This window comes from Dermacentor silvarum, chromosome 1 (genome assembly GCF_013339745.2).
Source record: "Dermacentor silvarum isolate Dsil-2018 chromosome 1, BIME_Dsil_1.4, whole genome shotgun sequence".
Taxonomy (NCBI): domain Eukaryota; kingdom Metazoa; phylum Arthropoda; class Arachnida; order Ixodida; family Ixodidae; genus Dermacentor; species Dermacentor silvarum.
In genome coordinates, this window is record NC_051154.1 from 8,857,739 (window position 1) to 8,875,440 (window position 17,702).

Sequence of the window (17,702 nt, forward strand, 5' to 3'; positions counted from 1 at the left end):
ATCATCTCAAATTTGCGCGAAACCCCAGTACGGCATCCATGCCATTCAAACGACTGTTTTCATATTTGGGCCGATGCGGTTCAGTAAAAGCACTTGCCAGGTTCAGTCGGCTCCTTTAGAATACAGTACAGACCACTTATAACGTAACCGCTTATAGTGCAGGACCGGATATAGTGCGGTCTTTTCAGACTCCCGTTAATTTTCCCATAGCACTCCATGTATACACGTATCGCTTATAGTGCAGTAGCGGGAAACGAAATACCGGCTACAGTGCGGCTGCCTGGGAGTACGGAAGCCAGCAGAGACGGCGAACGCTCCCCTTAAACGGGCGCCCCAAGGAGTGCTCGAGGAAGAAAGAGAGACGAAGTGGAGGAGAAGGGCACGTGGTGCGAACGAACAGCCAGTGAGGCTGAAACCAGAATCTTGAGTGCGAGTCGTCAAATATCACGGCGCACATTCTCATTTCACGCACTAAGCCCAGGCTGCACTGTGCGTTCTTAGAGAAAAAAAGCAGAGAAGCCTAGGCAACTTTGCTGAACTGTGTTGTGCATACTCAGGAGAGTGCAAATATTTTAGGAGCAACGAGTTCGAGGCCTCTAACAATAATATGGTCAGTTCCACGCCCTAACAGAATATATCCGGATACTTTACTGAAACAACAAATGCTAAATGCGATGCCTTTCAAAAATTAGTTTGCCATAGCAGTTATTTCGTTGTAGAAGACCGTGATGATAAGGTTTGGCTGTAGGTAATATCAATGAGCCATGCAATTATACAGTGGAATCTCATTGATACGATTCACGGGAACCAGAAAATGAAATGTATCATCTGAAAATTGTAGTATCCAAAGCAAGCTCAAAAAGTATGAAAATAGGAAAAAAAATTAATAAATTATGAAGCTTTTACGTGCCAAAACCACGATCTGATTATGAGACCCGCCATAGTGGGGGATTCCGGATTAATTTTGACCACCTGGGGTTCTTTAACGAGCACCTAAATTTAAGTACCTGGATGTTCTTGCATTTCGCCCCCATCAAAATGTGGCCGCCATGGCCAGGATTCGATCCCACAACCTCGCACTTAGCAGCTCACAACTATAGCCACTAAGCAACCACGGCGGGTATGAAAACAGGCGTACTCGGTGACAAACTCAATAGCAAAGGTTCGTGTGGCGTCGAGTTATACTGCTCCGCATAACGTGTTATGCATCACTCGAAGCCACAAAAACCGCAGCCAATGCCCTTTTATTCAGCAACGTTAAAACAGCTTTGCGCTAAACTTCCTTCTTTTCAATGAACATAAAAAGTTCTTCAGAAGGTAAAAAAAAGAATTTCCTCACTCAACTGAGCAGTGGTGCACCATCAGTCGGTGAGCGCCACACTGCCACCAGCAGCGTTTTGCCTCCGGCGGCATGCAGCGTGCGTTTTTACTTCAGTGTGGCTGGAGCTTAACACGTTTGTTCATGGGTCGTTGGATTGTTATTTAAGCTAATCATGAATATAAATCTATGAGTTTTACAAATACCAGTAAAAGCCCACTTCTGCAGTCGTATTATTTATTTCAGGTGAAAACGCGATCGCAATAACCGTATGAAAATACATTGCTCCTATGGGTCGTTGGCTATGGGAAAAGAAACAAAACGTATCATCCCGAAAAACTTATTGTGCAGAATCGTATCAACGATATCTCACTGTAACTTCATGTAACTTCTTAGTGCACAGTCACAGGCACTGTAAATCCCATCAGAGCTGCAGTCCCCATCAACAACAACTTAGTACAGATGACTATCGTTACTTCAACCCTGACAGGATTGACGAAATTGGCCGAATTAAGTAAGAGACAGGAAAAACACAAGAAACACACAGCTGATTTATTTGGCTGATTTCCCTGATTCTAACACGTCCCTGAATCGAATGCAAGCCCACTTTTTATGGGTTCAAAGTTGCGAATGAATGTAAAAATGACATTAGAGCTCCTAAAAAAGTAGAAATCGAACGCGCACTTCTTTATGCTGACTGTAGATCTTTATTGACGCAGCTCACTAGACAGGCTGAAGCAAAAATCTTCAGTTTAAAATTTCGATAAGAATTACGCACTTCTCGAAAAAGCCAGCTTTTGTCTGCTCACGCTCAGTTGTGGCCACCCGAATAAGAATTAAAACTTTGGCCACACTGCTTATCGCTGTCGTAGCCGTCGGGTCTTGCTAATGTTGATGAGTTGTGAACACTCAACTAGCCTCGATCCATAAGAAACTTAAAGTCAGACCACATGTACAATTGCCAGTGCACGCTCACCACTGGCCACTCCTGGCTAAACACCTTGGGGCAGACATCGCTTCATATTGATCTATTGGCGGCGCTTCAAAATGCACAATTTGGATGTAGCTACTATCCGTCGGTCAAGCTGGTGCAGGACAAAGCCATTCTCTGCACCACGTAGCACGGCCAGACAAGCACACTGAGCATGAGCGCACACTCCAGCACTGGCATGCACGTAGAAAACAGTGCACAGTTGTGTCTGCTACATAGTGCAGATACCGCGCCTGCTGCAGTGTGCCGCGATGAGCCCACTTGCAGAAAAGCCCCTCAAACAATAGCTCGCAGAGCCCCCTGCACTTCGCTGCGGACCACCGTGTGCTCCGAGTGGTCTCTGTGGGTGGCGTGGCTCCAGGCACGTGGTGAGCCGTCCCGAGCGCCAACATCTGAATTATGGTGGCTAGATGGGTAGGTGTGCCGACCGAGTGTAGTTCACCACTTCTCCATATCATGACGTAGAAGTGGCGCTGCGGACAGTATAACGGTTCAGCTGTGCACAACGTCGGCATCGCTGTGTAGACAAGCAGCGTGTTTGATAGTATTGCTGCCTCCGATTTTAGCTTTGAAGAACGCGTTATAATACCGTTCTGAGCAATGTAGGCAAAGCCAGAATGAGGAATTTATTGTTGTCTAGTCTGAAAACACGAATTGTTGAAGTCAATTTTCTAGCTTGGCGATTGGTCACATTCATTGATATAAACGCGGCGCTCCAGCCCATTGCATTAAGCTGTGAGGCCAAGTCAAAATCGCAATTTTTTTTCAAAATGTCAATTTTTTGTTTTCCGCTTTGTTAGATGAGGAATTTATTCTCCATCATTTTGCTGAAAAAAGTATCTTCCTATGCAGTTTCTTTCAAAGGATACATAACAAAATGTAAACCCACCCGGCGTCTACGAAACCGAAAGTGCCAGTTTTCTGTGGAACAGAAAAAATGCCCTGGTTTGCAGTTTTTTGCTGATTATTTAAGAATCGTATCACGTAAAAAGTGCAGCAATGCCATAATAGCATTTTCAACATTTTATTTATCAATTAAAATAATAAACGCCTAACCAGGTGGACGTGCAATGTTTTGCACGTGTTGTTTACGTTCTGGAGGGTGCACGCGTTAAAGGAGCAGCGGATCATTTGATGGATGTGTTTACTCTCTGTCGCTTACTTTTTCTTACTGGCAGCCACAGAATGGGGAAGTTTAGAGCGCAAAGACGCACAAAATTAAAGTTTGTCGGCAATCAGTACAAGGTGACGGACCTGGAGACATACGGCAAATACTTGTAATACTGCAAAGCAAGCTAGAAAAAAATCGGTTGGCGACTGTACTGACTTTCTGAACATGAACTAAAGAGCAACAATGTGCACATGTTCGGTGCGGAGCTGCTGACAAGCGGCTGGAGCAAAGGCTTCTCCGTCACCTAGAAACCGCACAGAGCGCATTTCATTCATTTTTTCCCATTCCACGTCTCCTCCTCTGCATTGCCTTTGTCAATCGGCGCACCTCGGTGCTGCCTCGCCTTTTGCCTGCGGGATTTTCCGGCAGCCGCATTAAAACCTGTTGTTCGTATCTCGCAGCTGCGCTATTGACCCTTTTTGCGGAGCAGTTTGTTTTAGAGAAACGAGATGGCGCTCACAGCGGCGCGTCATGACTCTCCTCAGCGACCGCGCACGAATGCGAAACCATTACTGCTTCTGCCTTGCTTCTGTGCGATCAGCTGACGGAAATGCAAATGAGTTTTCGCTAACACACTGTGCTCCAATCATGCTAGATTGAATCATGTGGATTGAAGACGTGTGCAGTAGTTGGCTGCAAAAATAGTGACTGGCATGTTAAGTAATAGAATGAATCTGTGTGGCCGAATTCGCGGACCGCTGCTGCAACTGTCCGGACGTGTTACCGGCACTTCGTGATGTACGGCTTTCCTCGAGGATACAGAAATTTGCTCATCCGCCAGCCTTGTATCGCTAACCTCCAAAGAAAGGGCTTCATCCCCAGAACGTCGGCAAGAGTGAGTACCACTCGTTAAACAATGACAAAAAGGTTAGCGCCGCTTCCTGTCATAGTAAGTTTCGCGCACGTTATCTGCACACATCTGTCCCAAATGGCAGGAAAACTTACGCCCACTCTATCGCCAACGAATCAAGAATAAGTGAACGGGCGCACACTTGAATACATGCACACTGTATACGCACAATAAATGACAGATTGCACCTATGACGCACGAATGGTCGAAGCTGAATGTTTCGTGACGGTCTACAAGAGTAAGCGAATTACTAGCTGTAATATATATTTGCTACAAGGTATTACAATGTACAAAACAGCTACGTTTCAAGCCTTGTACGCAGCAAGAACAAATCTATCGGAACTGAGCACACCCGCGAGCGATTAGGTAGAAAATAATCAGATAGTGGCCGCACCGAGGAACTTCACTGAGTCAGAAATTGACAAGCCACTGCTTCAAAATATTTGCCGAATAAAGAACAAAGAGCAAAACACACTAATCCTGACTGAATTCATAATCGGAAAGCTTGGATAGCTTGGAATACATATTTAGCCCCGCTTTTAGAACAAGCACCATATACGCTGCTTGCACCGTTTGGACATAGCTTAACCAGCTCCGAAAGCGCTTTTGCATGTTCTCTGAAGCTGTGATCAAAGCTTCGTGTCAGCCATTTAGTCACCGTCTATGATATCTCCGAAAACAGAGGTTTTCTAAACCGTGCCGGCGTCATACACTTCCATTGTAAACAAGGAGGCAACAGAGGCAGTTGAGGCAAGCAATGGACGAGTCACCACGTGATCAAACATGGCAGCGCCCACGGGATCACCGCAAAAAGTGTCAATAAGCGGCGTGTGCATTACATGGAGTTTTTTTATGGGGAGGGTCAACGGGAGCCAGAAAACTGACTGCGCTTTATTATAAAGCCACCCCAGCACTGTAAGCGGTTACACTATAAGTGGTCTGTACTGTATGTTTCATTTATTGAACTAAACATTAGCAATTATAGTATTACTGAGAATGTACTCATGATCACAAAATGAGGCAATAGCTATTTGTGGGTCCAGCTGTTTGCACGAAAACATTGTGCAGAAGCGAGAGCAAGCGTTCTTTTTCACTGCTTTTGAGACTCGATTGTAAATTCCCTCCTGCATGCAGTTCAATAATCTTTGGTTCTTATGTGCACAGAAGCCTATCAGCAACTATGTTCAAAAAGTGTTTCAGGACCCCTTTTGGTAATGCCTCACATCTTGGAGAACATACTGACATACCTTGGGTGCCAAGGATCTCCATATGCAAATGTGCCAGGCCATTGGCAATGGAGTAAGCCATCTTGCACATTGTTGCTGTATCCACTGGAATCCTCATCAAGTAGTCAAAGAGCGACCCATTTTCATGGTAGTCCGTGATGAGCCACAATTGCGTCCAGGTTCCATTATCTGGGAGATGCCAAAATTACAAATGCATGAGATAATCGTGCATACTGCACCAGCAATACATTTCACAACTTTGAAACTTGCCATCTGGCCCCCTATCGACTCTATGGCATAATATGCTCAAAACTTTGCTATACTTCCCACAACACACTGCACTTGTCATTATAATAGCCGTGCTCATGAGGTTTCAGACCATCATTACTGGGTCAAAAGCTCTGCATAAAAAAACACAATATGAGAAAAGCAAAATATACACTCTGCAAAAAAAAAAAAAAAATGCCAGGACAAATTTTTTTTTTTTTTGCTTATCTATGATATTCAAATCTCATAGAAAATCAGCACTTTTCATGATATTCCAAATGTGCAAAAGCTTCTTCAAACACAGCAGGCAAAGCTTATAGACCTGGAAGATAGTTTTTTTGGTATTCCTGGTAGTGGCAATGAGTCTGAATCAGAATTATGGACAAAAGTGATTAACCCCTTAACTTCTGAGACAAATGTTGAAAAATTTTGTAGAAATGCAACAAGAAAATGCTGAAAGTCATTGTGCATTACTTTCTTGTCAAAATTACAAGAAACTGAACATGTACACGTGCAAAAATTGCCGAACATTTGCGACAAGTTAACTCGTCATCAGCACCAGAGGATGCTCGTTGTGATAGCCAGTTATCTTGTCATTGGCAGTTACAGCATCAACAAATTGTTCGAGGGCCAAATAGGCATTGCATGCAGGTCTGTTGCTCGTATCCATAGAATTGGAAAGGCTTCTTCTTATCGCCCGATCACTCATTTTCAAGACTACGCAGAAAAACAAGCAGTCCTCAGAAATGCAAGCAGGCATCACGCATACATTTAGAAGGCAACTACTGTGCAGACACAGTTCAGAAACTAAGATTGCTCAGAAACTAAGATTGCTCTGGCAAAACGCAAAAGCAGACAGAGAATCTGGAACGAATGTTTTGCTGGTGAATGACAAGAGCTGACAGCCAATGTTTCGTTTAGGACAACACATCTTATTTGTGAAAAGGAACGGCGGGAACTGAAAAGCAGTGCTTACAAAGTCAGCAGTTACCGTATAGACTCGTGGAAGAGCCGCACCTGTGTAAGGGCCGCACCCCAAGCTTGGCAGCCCAAAATTTGGAGAAAACAATTTGCAATGGAAAGGCAATCGCGTTCGGTGCCCCGGCAAATTTACGTGCGCTGTGTAGTTCCGCATGCTGCTACTAGATGGCGAGAGCCGGGGTGTGCACAAGATCTAGGGTGTGCACAATTCACCGGCTGGGCCAGCACCATTTTGACCAAGAGGTTCGGCCCCGTGTAAGGGACGCACCTCGTCAAAATTGTGAGAAAAAAAGTGCGGCTCTTACACGAGTCTATATGGCAAAAACATGTCAGCTCTGCTTCGTCTCTTTCAATGCAAGAAGCGTAGTAAACAAATTAGATAAACTAGAATACTGCACATTTAGACACCCCGACTGGCAGGCTTTGTACTAGGCCAGAAATTAGGAGGTCCTTGAAGAACTGTAGACAGTCCCTTTAACTATTTTTTTTAAAGTGAAATGCAGAGAATGAAATTTACTTTAAGTTTCATATTCTGAATAAATAAAAAGAGATATGAAAGTGGGATTGTGGGCCGAACCCACAACCTTCGTATGATATGTTATACCGATGGAGCTGTCTTTCCATACTTTTTCTTGGTATTTGTGCAGTTAAATTAAAAATTCGAGAGGAGGAGTGACCATGCCACTCGCAAACAGCATCACTCAAGCCACAAGATCAGTCTGCACATGCACAAGGCTTTTTAGCAAGTTTGTCTACAACAGGCCATGTTCAAACTTGACAAGGCAGTGATTTGTGCTAGAAAATTCAGATTCTGTACAACAATGCAATTCTATTGCTTCTCTAATTATTGCATGCAAAGTACTTATCAGTGTCACAAGTGAATTTGGACTATCCAGAAAAAAGAGCCTCTCAGGCCAGTTTTGCTCCCAATGAGCAAAATAAATGTTACCTTTGTTGTCAGCAGCTATGAAGCCAAGGATGTTGTCGTGCCTCAGCATCACTGTTTGGTAGATCTCCACCTCACGAAACCATGACCGCTCATCCCGTGATGAGAATATTTTCACTGCCACCGATTCACCACGCCACCGGCCTCGCCATACTTCACCGTAACGGCCTTTGCCAATGACCTCCACCAGTTGTATCTGACGCGCTATGCTCCTTTGCACCAGTAGTGGCAGGCCTGCAAGCACAGAAAAACAGTACTGGCAGTTCTGCATTAAAAAATCGCTGCAAAGAATAAATGGATTAGGTACAGCTGTCCAATACTGTCACATGAGCATCATCCCTCAGCACACATGGTGTCAAAAACCACTGAGAGACAAACTAAGGTGGAATGCAAGTCAGGCAGAGCAGCACAAAGTATACAAACTGTATGTAGACCACACTAGACTAGAAGTGAAGTTTGCTTAAACATGGCAGTTCCGTTGGGAAAAGCTTGTCAGACTGCAGCAGCAAATTGAATGCAGGTGGCACAAACCACAGGCACTGGTGGCTGTCGGTACTGCTACAAGAGAATGATACCCTATTCACAGTGTTGTCTACGACACTGGTTTCCTTTTTTTTTTTTTTTTTGAGCTGCAAGATGAAGGCTGCATCTGAAGGTCAAGCCAAACATGTGCTCGAGAGCCCCTATTTGCATGGAAGCATCATCGCCAGGTGCTAGGCTAGTGCTTATCTCTTCACACTGCTATCTGCACCAAGGAAACAGAGGCCTGCCACAGTCATCACTACTAGAAGTGGGCAGTTGGGAACTTTGTGGGCTCGCCATAGCAGCAAGGTGGCCCCTGGCTGTTGCCCAAAAAGTGGCGGTGCTGGGATCGCGATGTGCCCAGTTGAAGCGACTATTGCTCTGCATGTAGTCTGCTTCATTGTCTGCTGCTGCCAACATTCAACTCACGTTTACTGCCGCAGCCTTTTTAGCTCCAGTTCTCTGAAATTGATTAACGGCGCATATTGCAAGAGGAATGTGCCACCTTGTCACAAGCACATAACTTTCTCCCTCAAGGAGGGCACATCTGAACTATGTTAAGGGAGGAGAAGCTCTCAACACGATCTCCGGGGTTAATGTTTACAAAGTGCTCACCGATACTAGTGCTGCTTAGGTACAGTGTTTATGCTGACCTAAACAATAAATGCTCATGAATGCATGATGTGTGAATTTTCTGCAGAGTTTTCTTTCAGTTTTAATTACAGCTCGCATGCCCGCTTTTTCGATACACAAATAAATAAATAAATACAGTTGAACCCGGGTACAGTCAAACCTCGTTAATACGTAGTCGGCCGGGAACAACGTTTAGGTATGCACTAAACGATGTACGAATTAACTGCCAATGCCAGTTTAGTAGCTACTTAACGGCCGGAAAAGAACTATATCACGATGCTCTCAAACACACGCACTCAGACAGGCTTTATTTGCGAGTAGGCAGCAAAAAATCGGTAATCTTCACTTGCCGCCGTGGCATCTTCGAACTCGATAAGGCCGCAAGCCAGTTTGTCCATGAGGCCCCGCTTACTAACTAAATTAACAAGCACGGTGTAAAGCACGCACTGGTAAACATGAACACGTTTCGCTCAATGAGCGCAGAAATTCACTCTCAAAACGCAAGCGCGCCGTGTTTCGCTTCAACGCGAACTAGACATCGAAAGCACAGCGCGTACGAAGCTACTGGCACTAGTTTCACTTTGTCTGCAGATCGCTTTGAAGATGAGGCCCGTGGAGGCGTGCACTTTTTCCACGTCGCAGAACACTTTCAAGCATGGAGGAAGGAAAAAACCGAGGAGAGGTCCTACCCCCTCCGCGCGCTAGGAGAAAAGTTTGGAGGAAGTGACGTAGTCATGGTATTTTTCTTTATTTTTTCACGATTTTTGCACTGTAGCGGCCATGTTGTCATGGCACAATCGCGGCTTCGTTATGGTGTGTGTGGACACACGTGTTGTGCTGTAGGTTTCGTACCATCACAAAGGCATCATGTAGGCAGGTTTGTGTTAGTCTCTGTGTTTTGTTCCGCTATTTTATCTGGACCGTGCTCTCCCGGATGTTGCTGTGCTCAGCTGGGACTGAAGGAATTCAAACGCGTGAGATGAATGCGCATGCAACGCTGTACACAATGTACTGTGCCACGGCAATGGCCACGGACTAAGGAATATCTGCAGGAAATTTTGCCCTCTTCGGCGGAATCATACTAACGTGCCATTGTAGACCGAAACCACTGTTTCAGAATCCGTACAATGAACGCCTTGCAGGTCAGTAGTGACAGTCGTGCAGTATTCCTGCTTTTGACAGCGCGTGATAAGTAACGATGATAACGTAGAATGTTATGCAAGAATGCATATTCCTGCATTTAGAACTTTGTGTTCAGTAACAACTTGCTTTTGTACATATTAAAACACATGTTGCTCAACTGCTACTTGTTTCTCGCAGTACTCACGACAGCACGAGGTCGTTTGAATTTGACCGCACAGTCGAATTCATTATGAACAGTAATGCGATGACACATCGCGATTACATCTTCTGGTTTAGGATCACTGTGGAGCGTGTAGCGTGGCATGGTTTCACGAGAAATGTTAAAAGGAGAGGAGAGTCTGCCACGACAAGATGGCGGAGTAACGCCAACTTCCGGCGGCACTTGGCCTTACAAAGAGTGACGTCAGGGCCACTCCTCAGTTTTTTCCTTCCTCCATGCTTTCCAAGATATGGTGGCCGCCACCGAAGTAAACTCCTCCCTTTCTCGCCTCCCCCCGCCGTGCCTCGCACGCGACAGAAGCGCGCTTCCACCCCGCCTTTCTCCCTCACGCGCGCGAGATTGAGTCGGCTGTCCCTCGCAAGCTTTCATTCGCCCACACAGAGTACGGTGCGCAGCAACGATGTTGCCGTGTTTGGACTTTATACGGAACCTCAAAGCGACGTCCACGGTGACGGCAGAAATGCTTCTGCGCGGTTTACTACTTGAATTGGATTCGACAGTGACAGCCAAATTCGGACCTCCTACCGGCAGCTTCTCCGCGTAACCGGGAGCTAATCTCAAAGACCATGCTTTTGTGCGTGGCAATCGGCAGCAGCTGTATGAGCAGGAAATACATCACGGTGGCCATGTTTTAAGTTCACTATCGCTGGCGACTGTAGTTCGGGCGTCGCAACTCGAGAATCGAACGTCTGCGCACGTGAGATTTTGCCGATTTTGTGCCTGTGCGTGTAGAACAAGAAAGAAAAATAGTATGCACTAATGGTGGGCAATGAGCGAATACGGCTTAAGCGGTCAGCCGATACATGGGGTTCAATGGGGGCTGGGTGGGGGAATCTTCGCAACTACGTTTAAACCGCAATTACACATTAAGCAGGTATGTATTAACGAGGGTTGACTGTAGATCAAATCTCAAGGGGATCACAAAAAAGTTCGATATATAGGTAATTCGATATATAAAATAAAAATTTTAAACAAAAATTTTCAAGGGTATTTTACTGTTCCTTACACACAATAATTCGTTCCATGTGGGTTCGATGTATCCGGGTTCGACTGTAGTGCGTAGCAAGCACCCAATTTTTTTATTAACTTACTTACAGATAAAATTCAATATAACGAAATTCTTGATATAACAAAGTATTTTATGTTTTATAACTTCTTGTCCTCAGAACACCATGCATTTTGAACCTCAATTCAACGAAGTGTGTTTATACACAATTTCAATAAAATGAAACATCATTGCAGCCACGAATGAATATGAAGGAAATACAGAGACAATAAATGGAAACTTCCGCTGAAGCAGATGGTGAAATGACTCAATTACTGGCAGCAGCTTGTGACTGCCGAAGCAGAGCTTGTTCCGTACAAAGTCTAAGTGTGATATGATCTTAATGTGCCCCGGGCACAGTATGCTTTAGGTGCGAGTGAAACAGTGCGAGGGTGAGTCAAGAAGGATGGTGGCTTGACGAGTTCCTGCTTTCCGCATGAGCAAGAAGAAAGAGAAGGGGGAGGCAGGTTGGCGCGTGTCTCGTTTGCAAGTGTGGCTGTACATGGCTATCAGCATGGCTGAGTGCCCTGTTTTAGAGGTAATCAGCTGCGTGTGCAAAGACTGGGTGAGCTGAGATGGCGTGGCTCTGTGCGCTGTGTTCTTGCGCATTTAATGCTGGAGGTTACGTGATCTCAAGTTTCAGAGACGCATTGAAGCAAGATGCAGACTAAGCATTAGCTTCCTACTGGCGGCGCTTTTCATGGTAGTATCTACTGCGGACGAGAACTATGAGACGCGGGGGCGGAGTAGAAGCAAGGCTAACTTCGCTTCGTACGGCCGATGTGACGATATTGTTGACACGGCATGAAACCATACCTTTCGTTGCCAACTCTCAAATTCAACAGAATTATTATTTTTCTCATTAAAGTTTGCTTTTACCGAGTACCCGACAATAGACCGATCCCACTGGCCAGTTTCACAATGCCACAGCTGCCGCGGTGCATGCTGGTACTTGTAGTCATCCGGCCGCTCCAGCCGCCCAGAGTGCCTGTGCGTCCTGTCTGCGAACGATTTTTGGCAATTTTTATGGTTCATGTAGAGCCATCATGCGATGGGAAGATTCACCTGCTGCGTTCCTGGGTACTACAACAACCACACAAGGGACAAAGGCTTCGGATTCTGTGCGTTTCCTAAAGAGCAAAAGCTTCGAGAGCCGTGAATCCAACGAAATATTAGGTTGTTCTGATAATACACAGCGCGAGAAGAACCAAGGGGACGAATAGCGGCCGCATTTCGATGGGGAGGAGGGGGGGGGGGGGGGGAGACGGAGAAGACGTGGACGGATGGCTCAGCTTCTACCAACGAGCAAGTCGGTTCAACGGCTGGAATGCCACCGCCCAGCTTAACAACGTCGCCTTCTTCCTCAGGGGAACTGCGTCTGTGTGGCTTGAAAACCATGAAGAAAGCTTGACAACTTGGGAGAAGTTCATAGACGAAATCAAGAAGTGTTTTGGAGATCCGACAGCTAAAAAGAGGCGTGCAGAGCAAACGCTAATGTAGCGAGCTGAAGTCCCCGGCGAAAATTGCACTACGTACATCGAGGAAGTGCTTAAGTTGTGCAAGGCCCTGGACCCTCAGATGACAGAAGAAGACAAAGTTGGTCATCTGCTAAAATGGATCGCTGAGGACGTGTACCTGTTCCTCATGGGAAAAGACCGTCTGGAGTCTGTAAGGGACGTCGTTCTGCACTGCCGCACATTTGAAGCACTCAAAGCTCAGCGTTACACACCGAAGTTCGGCCGCCTGGCCAACGTGACTAACGTTGCCAGTGTTGACATGGTCCCAGCTCCATCCGAACTCGCCTCAGCGATTCGGCAAGTGGTGCGCGAAGAGCTTGACCGACGCCAGGCGGTTTCCCTCTCGACTTCACGGGTTCGAGAGCCTTTCTCCTACTGACAACTTCAGTGCGTCCCGTGAACGCCCCCGCCCCGCCCCATCTGCTTCAATGCGGAATTCGCGGCCACTTCGCCCGATTTTGTCCTCACCGCCGTCGCACGTCACCACCGTGCTATGAACGACCGCATACTTTTTATTGGCGGGGCAACCGGCACAGTGATGAGAAACGTTGGCCCTTTGATTCTGATAGTAGGACGCTCCACCAGGCAAATTACCGTAGCGACTCACCAGCTTCTGTGTGGAGCTTGACGCCGCCGCCTTCACGCCAGCACAGGTCGCCATTTCCGTGACGACGTCTCACGTCACCGCCGCTGGGAAACTAGGCGGCGTGACAAATGCAGGTGCGGTCGCCAGTCATCTTCAGCTACATGCCCCTATGCCTTCGCCAGTCACCATGTCTCATAACAAGATTCGTGTTTTAGTGGACAATGTTATTACTTTGGCCTTAGTGGACACTGGAGCGAGTGTCTCCGTTATCAGCCTGGATTTCAAAACCCGACTAGGCCATAAAGTGATGTTTCACTGGGACACCTCTTAATACATTTCGTGCTGTGAGTGGCAAGTTGCTCCGACCTATTGGTGTGTGTACCGCGAACGTTTATTTCTCCGATAACGTGAATCAAGCCAAATTTGCAGTGCTTGCTAAATCCACTCACGACGTAATTCTTGGCCTCGATTTCCTACAACAGTGCGGTACCACTGTTGACTGCGGTACCGGCGAGCTTTTCTTCTCTCCTGTTGCTGACCAACCTGCTACATGTTCACGCACTCTCGCCGTCATTGAAGATGATCATGTCTTACTGGCACGTTCCTTATCCAGAGTACGAGTTGCTGGTTGCGGTGTCGACACCGATACATTTGATGCAGTTGTTCAGCCTGTACCTTCGATGGTTGTGAACAAAAGTGTGCTCGTACCTCAATGCGTCCTCTCTGTGGCCTGCGGAACAACTACACTATGGGTGTCAAATTTAGCCTCCCAGTCTGTTGTGCTACCCAGCGGTAATCGACTTGCCTCTTTTGAAGTGGATACCAGTCTCAGCATAGGCGCTTTAACTCATGACACGTCCCATGAATCCTGAGAGCATGGGGCTGAAGACTCGTTGCCGTTTCTAAAAATGATCAACAAGTCATTGTCGTCAGAGAAGCGTCAAGCCCTGGTCAGCGTCCTTAGCAAGCATGTGTCATTGTTTGATTTCGCGCAGAACACTAACAAAGTTCGCGTTCCAACTACGCGGGCTCGCCACAGGATCGACACGGGGCCCGCGCATCCCATAAGGCCTTACCGTGTGTCCGCGTCAGAGCACAAGATCATTGCTCAACAGGTAGACGACATGCTAGCCAAGGGCGTCATCCAAGATACCTCTAGCCCTTTGGCTGCGTCGGTCATCCTCGTGAAAAAAAAAAAGATGGGTCATGGAGGTTTTGTGTCGACAACCGGCGTCTCAATTCTGTGACGAAAAAGGATGTGCATTCACTTCCCCGAATCGATGACGTTATCGACTGCCTTCATTCCGCATCCTACTTTTCATCTGTGGACCTCCGATCGGGCTACTGGCAGATACCCATGCATTCAACTGACAAAGATAAAACCGCTTTTCTGACCCCATACGGCTTGTTTGAATTCAACGTCATGCCGTTTGGTTTGTGCAACGCACCTACAACATTTGAAAGGTTTATGGACACGGTAATGCGCGGCCTGAAATGGGAGATTTGTTTGTGTTATCTTGACGACGTCATTTTTGGCCGCACCTTTGCAGAGCACAACCATCGACTGGATGTTACATTGACGTGCCTTGGACAAGCTGCCCTTACCCTCAACTCAAAGAAATGTCACTTTGGCCAACGAGAGGCGCTAGTACTTGGACATCTACTGGACAAGCAGGGGATGCGACCAGACCCACAGAAGGTCGCTGCAGTTAGGGGCTTTAAACAACCGCAGTCACAACGAAAGCTGAGGAGCTTCTTGGGTCTTTGCTCGTACTTCCGACGTTTTGTGCCCAACTTTGCCGATACTGCCTACCCTCTCACTTCATTGCTGCGCAAGGATAACCCTTTCACCTGAACAGCAGATTGTGATTCCTCGTTTCATCAACTGAAATTCCTGCTCTCTTCCGGACCCATACTTCGCCATTTTGACCCCTCTGCCACAACAGAATTGCACACCGACGCGAGTGGAATCGGCCTCGGCGCCGTCCTCGTCCAGCGTTTTGGCAACGCCGAGCATGCCATTGCCTACGCCAGCCGTTCGTTGAGCAAGGCCGAACAGAATTACAACGTCACTGAGCAAGAGTGCCTCTCGCTGTCGTTTTTGCAGTCCAGAAGTTCCGCCCATATCTCTACAGGCACCGCTTTACGATCGTTACTGATCACCATTCACTACGTTGGTTGGTTGGTCTCTGCGACCCGTCTGGCCGCCTTGCTCAATGGGCGCTACGTTTGCAGGAATTTGACTTTGCAGACCGTTTTAAGAGTGGCCGACATCATGCGGACGCCGACTGTCTTTCGAGGCTCCCTCTACCGACAAGTGAATGTGACGCCGACAATTTCGATGAGTTTCTGGCCGCCATCGACGACATTCTTTTTCCCGATCTGGCCACCTTCCGGGAAGAGCAGCGTAATGACCGCAGCCTGGATGGCCTCTTCACCTCAGCTGCTCAGCCGACAGGTACCAATGGCTTTGTCATCCAAGATCGCCTGCTCTACAAGAACTACGCGGCTGAGGGTGCCCGCCTTCTCTTTGTGGTCCCTAAGAATTTGAGAACCCACGTACTCCGTGCTATGCACGACTCGACCGCTAGACAACTGGGTTTCACCAGAACATACCACCGCATTCAGGGCAGATTCTACTGGTCTAGTATGCGACGGGATATAGAAAAGTATGTGGCCAGCTGTAACAAGTGCCAGCAATTCAAGCACCCTAATACTGCGCCGGTCGGACTCCTTCACCCTGTGGCGCCACCATCATCTCCTTTCGAAATAGTTGGAGTGGATCTTCTCGGCCCATTTCCGCGATCACCAAACGACAACCGTTGGATCTGGTCTGCGTCGACCACCTGATGCGTTATGCTGAAACCGCAGCGATCCCAACAGCCACGGCTCTTGATGTTTTGAGCTTCCTCCTCTCCTCCATTATACTGCGTCATGGACCCCCTCGTGTTATTGCGAGCGATCGTGGTCGCCAGTTCGTGGCCGACGTAGTCGAAGAGCTGTTTGCTTGCCAGTTTCGCCACACAACCCCGTATCACCCGCAGACAACTGGTCTCGGCGAGCGCACTAACAGAACTTTGACCAACATGCTTTCAATGCACGTCAATCCAAGGCACAAAAATTTGGATGACATCTTGCCTTTTATCACATACGCCTAAAACACTGCAAAGCATGAAACAACCGGCTACAGCCCTTTCTATCTTCTTTATGTCAGACCACCCCGCAGCTTCCTTGACACCATTCTACCTTTTACTCCTCATGTGGACTCTTTTATCACCCAGACTCTCTGCCGCGCTGAGGAAGCACGCCACATAGCTCATCTCCGTACGTTGGCGTAACAGGACCGCTCCAAGGTCAGCTAAGATTCACGACATAAGACTGTCTCGTACAACAAAGGGGACATAGTATGGCTTTGGACACCAGTTCGAAAACGCGGCCTGTGCCAGAAGTTTCTGGCTCGTTACACCGGGCCTTTTGTCATCGCTGATCGCCTAAGTGATGTGACTTATTCCATTGCTAGTCTCGTGTCTAATGGCTACCGGTCTAAGAAGACGCAGCTTGTTCACGTCGCCCGCCTGAAACGATGTCATCCTCGTGACTGAGAGTGGACGTAACAGTTACTCGCCCAGCGGGCTTCGTCTGTGAAGGGAGGAGTGTTACGCTAAGGCGACAGCAAGGTCGGTGGAAGAAGAGAACGAAGTGCGCTTGTCTTTGGAGCGGCTCGGTATCGGCGCTGCAACCCTTTTCATCGATTCATCTTTAAATAAACGCATCCCATCGTAACAATATGTATATTTACTGCTGTTTATGTTTAATTTTTTTGTAATCAAAACAAACTTGTAAGACTGATACACGTCGCTTTCTTTTTTTATTTTCACCTGCCAGCCTGAAGTTCCCGGGAGCTCAACTGTGCCACCCCAACATGAGCAAGAGGGTCTCAGCCATCGCTAGCAGCGACTGCGATGATACTATCTTAAACGGCTTAATCGACCAGTACGAATCACTGATTAAAGTTTATCGCAGCTGCTCATAATGGATAGCAGCGCATCTTCACGTGCGCAAAAGATGGGACGCTCGCCTCACGCCACGCAGTCGGCGTTTTTGAAGCAGCAAGCGTACCATTCGCTTAAATGCAAATGAAAAATTAGCGTAGCTTGCACTGGAGGCGCAATGCTAAAGAGAGAGTAGAGCTGATGGGCACCTACTAGTCCTGGCTTTTGGGTTAGGCTAAGCACTACCAAGTCATCCCCAGCATTTCCCAGAATTTATTGATTATTTGCCGATTA

At 47.2% G+C, this 17,702-nt stretch overlaps 1 protein-coding gene across 8 annotated transcripts in view; it reads right to left on the minus strand.

The window, feature by feature from the left end:
* LOC119456501 (TGF-beta receptor type-1-like) overlaps positions 1-17,702 on the minus strand; it is a 132,315-nt gene that overhangs the window by 11,279 nt on the left and 103,334 nt on the right. For all 8 annotated transcript variants that reach the window (XM_049664791.1, XM_037718324.2, XM_037718360.2 and 5 more), the window contains 2 exons: positions 7,754-7,984; positions 5,578-5,745 (listed from right to left, as the gene is read on the minus strand). In XM_049664791.1, coding sequence (XP_049520748.1) covers positions 5,578-5,745; positions 7,754-7,984 — 399 coding nt within the window. The remainder of the gene's footprint in view (positions 1-5,577; positions 5,746-7,753; positions 7,985-17,702) is intronic.